Genomic DNA, 10,231 nt, shown 5'->3' with positions numbered 1-10,231 from the left:
CACAGACACACACAGTCTCCTCTCAAGCCAGCTTGGCTTTGGTGCTTAGGGTAAGATGACGAGCACGGGGTAAGGATGTGGCATGGGAAGGAGGAAGCTGCAGAGAAAAGACAAAAGCGAAAAAGGCCTTTTGTTTCTGTATTCACCTCTTGAGAATGTTTCCCCCCCATGGACTGAGACAGGATTACAATAACTCAACACCTGAGGAGCCCACATGCAGATTATTTTTTTTCTCTAACAAGTTTACAGCAGTTACAGACATTTATTTCATAATAAGAAAAGTACAACCATATTTATTAAACTCGAGGTGAGGTGGGCAGGGAAGGAGGAGGAAAGCACATTCAGGAATGAGTTCTCAAACTAAAGCTCAGAACTGGTGCCCACAAGAAACGACACAGACACCACCCTCCCAAATGGCGGGAACTTTCCTTTCTAGGGATGAGCGGGAGAGGGAGGGCCTTCACAGTCCCACTTTCCGGTTCCAACCTTGGTTACCAGATGGCATTCTGGGAATCAGGAATGCACACTATCACCTACAAGTTATTCATAGACTTGAAAGTTCTATCATTACGTGAAGAAGAGGAATGTTAGGAGCAGCCGCTCACACTGTGGGGCAGGAAGATGGGGTCAGAGAGCTGCCAAAGACCCGTGGGAAGGAATCCCACTCTTGTCCCCGGATAATTTCCTCATAAGTTAATCATCATTTCTTAACTTAAAAATAAGGGTAAAACTGACGGGAAGCTGCGTAAGACTAGTCCTTGAAAACTGGATAGCAGAATCCAAGAGCAGTGCTTTATCTTTCATTTTCTCCTTGACCTCCAACCTCTCCCCTTTCAAGCTCCAAGTAAAAGCCCCACCACCATTAAGGTACTGATTTACCCTATTAGATTCTTTCTTTATTCTTTTGGGTCCTAAGATATCAGTTCTTTTTTAAGTCCAACAATTCTTGTGCTTGATACTGAGGGTAAAGGGAAAGGAGGGGAGAAAACACCAAATTAAGAAAAAGAAGCTTGGAATGCAGGCTCGAGCTGACATTGAGCACGTTCCTTCATAGTACAAGTAATAACGTTATAACTATTAAGTGGTGTTTTAGTAACTGTTGCATTTCTGGTTTCCATGTACTTATTCTGCCTTTTTTTTTGCGATTCCTGGGAGTTTTGCTTGTATCCTATTGAAGAAAGAAAAAAAAGAAGGTGAAAAGACAGACATTGGTTCTAGGTTTTTACTTTAACAGTGATACCGGAAGACAGTCCTGAACTTGCTGGAGCACTGTGGAAACTTACCCTCCCATTCCCAACAGGCTTACTCTGGATGAAAAGAGGCAGGGGCCGAGGCCGGTCCGGGACGAGCTGAGGGGTCCACAAAGATCTGTCCCCTCCCCCTGCCACCATGCCAGCTCCCTGTCCTCTTTCACTGCTTGCACCTCCTGGCTCCTTCACTGGGGGTTCCAGAGGAGAATAAGGGGTATCTGGGCATAATGCCTCCTATGTTCTCCACATCGGCAGTGCAAGAGCCCGTTTCTCTGGGAATGCGAGGTTACCCACTAGTGCCCCAAAGGAACCGAGAGTCAAGGGTCAAGGTGACATATAAAAAGACGACAGGAGCAGGCGACAGTTCCCAGCCCCTCACCAGACACCAGAGCTACCCTTTATTTTGTGCACCAAGGTTACATCACTAAGGTCATTCACACACCTCTCAACCAATGTCAAAGCCACTCCAGCAGGGACTAACCAAGACATCAGGTTTAAAAGCTAAGCTATGACCATCTTTCCCAATGAGGAGTGAACAGCAACCAGATACATATTTGTGCTAACTGTCCTTGCCTGGTTTTAGCTCCAAGGTATACCTAAAAAAGCGAAAGAGCAAGTAAAGACCCTGGCAGCAAGCCCAAGTTGTGTGCACAGAGTCGGCTTCCACTTATCGAAACTAGAAAAAGCACTAAAATCTGGGATATGAGAGGGACTGGAACTGGGGGTGGGGAGAGCACAAAAGAGAAACAACTGCTTTTGATGTTTTGTTCCTTAAATGTCTGAATATGGAAAGATGTTAATATTTTAATTAAAAGTATGGGTTCCTTAGTGTTTACTGTAAGTCATTTAAAAAACTCCAAAAAACCCCAAATGGTTCCTTGATAGAGGGAGTCATAAAAATGTCTACCAGTATTTTATTACTACTTGATTTTTATATTAAATTGGGTTAAGAAAACAGAAAACAGGGATTTGGTAGTTTTAGGAAAGAGGTAGCTTTGCACCTTGAGTCATTTCTTTAGTAAATCTCTTATTTCTGAAAAGAGAGGGAAGAGTTTGGCTTAAAATTGATACATGTGAAAATAGGTGCATGTGAGCTGGCAACCACAAACATTTAAAAGCCAATTCAAAAAGGCAAAGGTTCTAATTCCATTGATTCTTTTTAGTCTAAGACACAAAGGATATTTTTTTAAGGAAGCAGATGAAATAATTTCTAATAAAATCAAACTATTAACCAACATTTTTTCTTCAGGGTGAAAATTACTTTCTCTGAGTCAGTATTTTACACAGGAGGCTAAAATTAATTGGGGAAAAACACACATGTCATAATAAAATGTGGAACTTAAGCATACTTACTTTTCAACAATTGACTTGGTCTGATCGCGGGCGATGCCAACATAGTGATCAATCTGGGTCTTTAAGGAAGGAAAGAGACTCAGTTACGGCAACACATAGATTAACAATTTCCCTGAAGGCAACGTTCTGTTGTCCAGTTTAATAATTAAAAAAAAAAAAATAGTAATGCATACTCTGCGAAATGAAAATGCCCCGTTTAAAAAAATATATTTTAAAAACTTAAGGTTTCAGAATTTAAATTATGCCACAAACACCTCATACTCTGTTGGAAGTAAAAATCACTCATTTCTTTTGCTGAGGTCTTACTTGCTAGGTGTTTCCTTTAGAGACACTGGAGTAAAGCATTTTCTGAATACTAGAAACAGTCTAATCTATACTCTGTAATCACAAACGTGTTTTGGCTCCCACGTAAGACTAATTCATTTAATACCAAAAGGCATAAATAAAGTCTGCTGACGGATGACAACCTACAAAGAATAACCTTCTCGCATCCACCAAGGCTCTGCACACGGCATTCCACAATGCAAACATCTTTGACACCGATGGGATTCCCATAATAGCCTTGACAGTTTAAATTTCTTTTTAGATACCAGCTTTTATTTACTTAAGCATTTCTTCCAACTTAGTTTTTTGCACAGATAATGCATCCACCTGATTAAAACTTGAAAGACACAGCGAGGCACAAAAATAAGTCTCCTTCCTACCCTTTTCTCTCCTCAACATTCAGTTTTTCTTGGTATAGGAAACCACTATTACCAATTTCATATAGGCTCCTGACTTATAAAATCAGACTGCAGAAATGGGTTAGAAAATGGTTGCTCCAAACTTTCGATGCCTAAAACGTGAACTGAAACTAGTCATAATCAACAGGCTTATCTGATTCAAAACAGATACTTGCTTACCTTGTACTTCTCATAGACAATTGGAACACTGAAAATGAGCAGTTCAGCTGTAAGAGAATCATAGGACACGGCAGGTATAAATGTGAGGCAGTCAAAAAGACCCAAGACTCCAGTAATACACACCATTTTTCCTCAGGAAATACAGGGAAACCTGAATCTTCAATATGAGAAATCCTACCTAGAGCCCTCAATTAAGGACAGTTAGCTATAGGGGCGCCTGGGTGGCTCAGTCGGTTAAGCGGCCGGCTTTGGCTCAGGTCATGATCTCGCGGTCCATGAGTTCGAGCCCTGCATCGGGCTCTGTGCTGACAGCTCAGAGCCTGGAGCCTGTTTCAGATTCTGTGTCTCCCTGTCTCTGACCCTCCCCTGTTCATGCTCTGTCTCTCCCTGTCTCAAAAATAAATAAAACATTAAAAAAAAAAAATTAAAAAAAAAAAAAAAAAAAAAAAAAGGACAGTTAGCTATAGGTACACAGGCTGCCTGCCTTCTTTGTATTACAAATAATTTCCAAATTATGAAAATGATTTCTTCTTTAAAAATATTTATTTTTGAGAGGGGGGAGGGGCAGAGAAGGAGAGGGAGAGAAAGAATCCCAAGTAGGCTTTGTGCTGACACGGGGCTTGATCTCATGAACCATGAGATCATGACTTGAGCCGAAATCAAGAATCAGACATTTAACCAACTGAACCAGCCAGGTGCCCCAAAAATGATTTTTATAAGATCCCCATATTTAAACCAAATGTAGACAACTCTCCTTTACTTCTGTTTTGATACTTCTTTATAGTTGGGATCTTTCAATAAACCTGTGGCCACAAACATTGGTTCTTCCAACATCCAGTTCAAGGTTTATGGATGTTAAAGGCTGGGCTGTGTGCAAAGAGTAGAGACACGCTGGGCATTCTCTTTGCTCCTACTTTTACCAATCACAGATGACCCTTGACACTGTGGATATTAGGGGCACTGATACCCCGTGCAGTCGAAAATCTGCATACAACTGCTGATCCCTCACCCCCAACTTTACTAACAGCCTACTGTTGGCCAGAAGCATTACTGAGAACACAGTCAATTAACACATATTTTGTATGCTGTATGTATTCTATACTGTATTCTTACGACAAGACTAAATGTTAGAAAATCCTAAGAGAAAATACATTTATAAATAATACCGCACTGCAAAAATTCTACGTATAAGTGTTATGATCCATGCAGTTCAAACCTGTGTTGTTCAATGGCTAACTGTACTTCCAAGAGCATGGAGACATTTTCCTTGTCACCTTACCAAGAATCAGAAGGGTGATTCCATTGAAAACGGCACCAACATAGGTCATCAGCCACATGAAGACAGCCAGCTGGGAAAGCCAACATCAGAGGGTTAAGCAGGAATAATCATAATGTAAAATTTAGGTTAATTGATGCCATTCTCGTCTTGCCAACTGAGTCTGCATAAATTCAGTGATGTATACCATCAATAATTTCAAAATGAGGGTTACTTCATTTGCACCATACATTTGAAGGATGCATCAGACAATTCTGAAGTTCTCTTAAGCTCAGACTGTAACTATATTTCTGCCAATTACATTCTCCTTGTTCTGAAGTTCTTCAGGTGCAGGAGACCCTTCCTATTGACTCCTATCCCCATTTCGCTTCTGTCCCAAATACAGGAGTCAAGAAGCATACATTTATTTTTGTGTGTGAGGAAACCCTGTTTACTGTTTTTCTTCTGAATTATAATTTAGTCCCTGGTTCTCCTCAGTCTCACCACCAAAAGCTGTAGAAACAACTAACCTTCAAGGAGTCAACCAAATCTTCCACCAGAAAGAGACGAATAATGAGTTTCAGGGCCCTGTTGATGTGCACCATGGCAGCGTTCACGTAATTATGGAAAGCTTCTGAGGACAGGGTAATGTCTACATCCAGGTAGGCTCTTCCAGAAGAAGAAACAACAGTCATACATTTGACAAGAAAAAGAAGATCTCTTTCTGTTAGGAGAGCAGTTCTTTAGAGCGCGATACCCCCGCAAGGGCGCATTCTGGAAATCTGTAGGGGCATTTTTTGCTGTCACGGGGTGAGGAGAGGACACCTTTGTCCTTCAGTGGGCAGAGGCAGAGATGCCAGATGTCTGCAAAGTGTGGGATGTTCTTACACAATAAAGAGTTGTCCTACGTCCTGCATAACTTCTACTGCCTCACAGGATATTCATGAAGGCGTGAACCCATTTATAATTATCAAAAGCCCAGAACATATAAAAACAAGGTATTTTCCCCATAGTTTTAACACATCCTGAATTTTTTAATACTGAATTTTGTTCATGCTAAACTTTACTGAGGTGCTTTACTATTTTGAAAAATTACCTCTGTACTGGAGATTATACATCTAACTGCAAGTTCCTGATGTCTGTATTTATTTTGTGCGTGTAGTCATGTCCAAGCAGTTTAATATTGACTAGATACATATTATTTTATTATGAATAGCTTATCTTATTCCTTTATATTATAGTTATAGTCTATTTTTGAAATTTTGTTTGTAGATATCTATGAATCTCACTTGAAAATGATAAAGGAGGCATTGTAAAGTATTTGTTAACAAAAAGGAAGGTGGAGATACTGAGTTTACTAGGGTAAACGACTATAGAAAAAGGCAGAAAGACCTGGGTTTGTTTCCGTTTCCAGATGCACTACAGAACTGACACGTAACCATGTGCTCCTAACTTGTTCATTCACTCAGTACTTACTGAGTGCCTACTGAGTATCAGACCCTCTGTTATGTGCTGGGCACATCAGGAAAAGAAGGCTGCTTTTGCCTTAAAGAGCCTACAGTCTTCGAAAAATAGAAAAGGAACAGGTATGCTTACTTTTTGTATTCAGGAAAATATGTACAACCAAATACAAAAATAACAAAAACTGGATGTTGTAATTCATACAACTTAGCAATACACATTTAAAATCCACGACACTGTCATGCAAAAGAGGAAAACCCTGCTAAGACAGCTGAGCTTGTGGCAAAACAGTCAAATTTATTCACTCACTGAACACCTACTGACTTATTAAAACTAACTTGCAATAACTTTTTTAATGCCACATATAGTTTAAATTATCTGTTCTATTTTCACTAAGAGAAAACAAAAGGACCAGAGCTGCAGCCAGACACCTATTCTGTCACAGTCCGGAGAGGTCACAGAAGAGTTTCTTTCCTTATAAGAGAGGGGTTTTGAAAAAAACCGTTATTTGCAAATGTTAAAAATGTTTACAGACTAAGATTTTCAAAAGGAAAAGTGTGAGGAAAACATTTGTTAAAATCACAGCACAATGAGGAAAGCTAGCAAGTGGATTCTAAAAATGCATGACCTACTGATCTCATCAAGACCTGCTCCTGGTATTAAGAAAACTAAAGGAAAATTAAAAAGGAAATCAGTAACAAAACTAAGAGCAAACACATCAAATTCTGGTATCGCCTAGAGTGCAGGCTCAGTATCTAGACTTCAAAGTTGCTTTAAGATTTAGCTGCGTGGAAGCTTAAATATGTCCTTGGGACTCCATGTAACTGAGTGCTGTCCTGGAGGCCCTGCTCTCTCTACCCTGCTCAGGAATTTAGACTGTCTTCTTTGTCCTTAAAGTGTAAGTTTGTCAAAAAGTTCTTGGCCACTTTTTAAGTGACAGGTTTTTAGGTGATGGTTCATGCAAGTGATCAGCTGCATTAGGCCCTATAATTCTTGACTCTGTCAGGTTTGAATTACAGACCTGACCGGCCTCAGCAAACCCCCTCCCTAAAGTTTACAGTGTTACTTGTGATACTTCAACTCACTTGAATGGATGGCCCTCTTCTGATTTCTGTACAGCTTGGATGACAGACTTGTAGACCCTGAAGCTGATGGTGACAGAGAGAAGAGCCAGGATGAGGTAAGAAACCACACTGATGACACTGAAAGCTGCCAGGGAGAGCAGCATGATCAGTGTGGTGCCAAAGACAAACCCGGTCTTCTTCACATCTCGCCAGAAAATCAGATCGTGCACTGCCGAAAGAAAAGGAAACATAGGTTACATGCGGCCACATGGCCAGCACCGCTCTTTGGCTGTGTCCCGCATACCTGACAAGCATCATACTAGCATGCGATTGCAGGCACACCCCTCTTTAAGAGAACCTGATACATGAAACCCAAATTATATCCGAAGTGATGATTCACACTGCAAAAGGTTCCTGTGGTTTCTGGACAGGTTCACAAAAACTAGAAACTTATTTTTTTAGAGATGGCTACTGAAGTACAATGGGGTAAAGTGTCATTTTCTTTAAATGTTTCAGCAGAAAGGATGTACAGCAAGTGTGATAAAGTGTTGATAACTGTTGAATAAATTAAGCAAACCAGGCCAATAAATTATAGTTTGGTCACTGTAAAACCAAAGCTAATGTGTAAATTGGGCTGGGCCAGAGAGAGTGATGGATAAAAACAAACCAAACTATTAGCATTAGTTACAACGAAATATACCAGTCTCTCTGTTAATCTGAAGAGAACTCAGGAAGGATTATGGGCAGGGGACTGTATCATTATCTAAACCATAATAGCTCTGAGGGCGCCTGGGCGGCTCAGTCAGTTAAGTGTCCGACTTCTGCTTAGGTCATGATCTCATGGTTTGCGGGTTCGAGCCCAGAGCCTGGTGCCTGCTCTTGATTCTGTGTCTCCCTCTCTTTCTGCCCCTCCCCCAACTCAGGCTCTGTCTCTCTCTCAAAAATAAATAAACATTAAAAAAATTGGAAAAAAACCCCAATACCTCTGCAAATGAATGGGGCCACTATTAATAACTGTTATGAAATAGGTATAAACCAAGGCTGTCTTAGGCAAGTGGCTCTTATGGCAGGGGACATCCAAATTGGAAAAATCTAAGTTCTTCTATTTACAGACACCTCAAAATATGTGTGTAAAAGTTGCTAGCAATTATCTCCTATCTAGCAATGACACTACATTTGAATTTCAATCTGTGAAGGTTAATTTCAACACTAATGGCCCTACTGTAGGATTCTTCTGTTTATAAAGAACAGTAAGGGCTTTGGAATTGGAGACAGGAGTTTAGAGTCCTGGTAATTTTTAGTTGTATTGTCTTAACTGACCTTTCTAAACCTTTATTTTTTCTTTGGTAAAATAAAGAAAGTAATATCTAGTTCTTAGAGTTGTTTTAAGGACTATATAAGGCTAATGCAGTAGAATGCTTAGCACTGTAGATGACATACAATAAACACTCAAATTTTAACTACGATCAAAATACGGTAGGCCTGGAAGACTGTGATTGAGGGTAAAATGAACTTGAATCTGTTCAAGTGGGCCCCCTGGTACCTAGTTCTTCCCCATCTTCAAACACAATACTCTCCTCTGAAGCCTAACCTTGCCAGAGCCAAAGGAACCTAACTTGTAACGTTCACACTAAAGATTTGCTGATTGTACAGAAGAAGTAATCACTGGTTCAGAGATTCCAGCCGAGGGATGTGACACTAGGAGAAATAAGAGGTATTATGACTCCTGATGGGAAGCCGAGAGTCCCAGGTAATGACATTGCAAAGGAAGAGTTGGGAGGCAAGTCAGGCTCACTTGATTGGACAGGAAAGCTGAACAGAGTGCTGCCTTCTTATGAGAGCAAACACTAAGCTGGATTCCTACAGTCAGCATCCAAGTACATACGTGGATGTCACAGTTCCTAAGACCACAAGTACGGTTTCAACATAGAATGCTTAGGAGTGGAACAAACAGGCCATGTGCCTCGTGGTGTAATGCATGGAGGACACAACATCACTTCTACGATACTCTTGCCAAAAACACAGAACCTCAATCTAGTAAGAAAACAGCAAACTAAGATTGAGGATTTTACAACAACATGGATGGATTTACAGGGTACACTAAGTGAAGTCAGTCAGACATAAAAGGGAAAAAATACCATATGATTTCGCTCATATGTGGAATTTAATAAACAAAAGAAATGAACAAAGAAAAAAGAGACAAACAAAAAGCAGACTCTTAAATACAGAAACCGAACTGGTGGTTGTCAGAGGGGAGGGGGTGAGGCGGATGGGTGAAACGGGTGAAGGGGATTGAGAGTACACTTATTGTGATGAGTACTGAGTAATGTACAGAATTGCTGGATCATATTGTACACCTGAAATTAATGTGACATTGTGTGCTAATTGTACTTCAATAAAAAATAACAAAAATTAAAATAGAGTGAGGCGGTTTCAAAGCATAAATCCAAATGTGATCAAAGACTGAATGCTGGATAAAGGGGTAAAAATAGCTATAAAGGACACCTCTGGGACAAGAGACAAAATTTGACTGCGGATTACGTAACCGATAAAAGTACAGAGGACCCTTGAACAACACACGTTTTAGCTGCATGGGTCACTTACATGTGGATTTTTTTCCCAATACAGTATAGTACTTGTAAATGTATTTTTTCTTCCTTTTGACTTTAATAACATTTTCTTTTCTCTGGCTCACTTTATCGTGAGAATACAATATATAATACACATAACATACAAAATATGTGTTAACTATTTATGTTATTGGTAAGGCTTCCAGTCAATAGTATGCTATTAGTAGTTAAGTTTTTGGAGAGTCAAAAGTTATATGTGAATTTTTAACTACATGGAGGCCAGAGCCTGTTAACTGTGAGGTTCAAGGGTTAACTGTATTGTGTCAGTGTTAAATTTCCTAAATTTGGTAAGTGTACTGCGGCTATGTAAAACAAA

At 40.0% G+C, this 10,231-nt stretch overlaps 1 protein-coding gene across 5 annotated transcripts in view; it reads right to left on the bottom strand.

Moving 5' to 3' along the window:
• Positions 1 to 242: 242 nt before the first annotated feature.
• RTN3 (reticulon 3) overlaps positions 243 to 10,231 on the bottom strand; it is a 59,749-nt gene continuing 49,760 nt past the window's right edge. For all 5 annotated transcript variants that reach the window (XM_045485673.1, XM_045485668.1, XM_045485670.1 and 2 more), the window contains 6 exons: positions 7,307 to 7,514; positions 5,291 to 5,429; positions 4,785 to 4,854; positions 3,506 to 3,552; positions 2,604 to 2,662; positions 243 to 1,168 (listed from right to left, as the gene is read on the bottom strand). In XM_045485673.1, the coding sequence (XP_045341629.1) occupies positions 1,123 to 1,168; positions 2,604 to 2,662; positions 3,506 to 3,552; positions 4,785 to 4,854; positions 5,291 to 5,429; positions 7,307 to 7,514 (569 nt within the window). In that variant the 3' untranslated portion in view covers positions 243 to 1,122. The remainder of the gene's footprint in view (positions 1,169 to 2,603; positions 2,663 to 3,505; positions 3,553 to 4,784; positions 4,855 to 5,290; positions 5,430 to 7,306; positions 7,515 to 10,231) is intronic.

This window comes from Leopardus geoffroyi, chromosome D1, assembly GCF_018350155.1.
Source record: "Leopardus geoffroyi isolate Oge1 chromosome D1, O.geoffroyi_Oge1_pat1.0, whole genome shotgun sequence".
In the NCBI taxonomy this organism is placed as follows: Eukaryota; Metazoa; Chordata; class Mammalia; order Carnivora; family Felidae; genus Leopardus; species Leopardus geoffroyi.
Note: the sequence above shows the minus strand (reverse complement) of the source record. Positions and strands in the feature narration are given on the sequence as shown.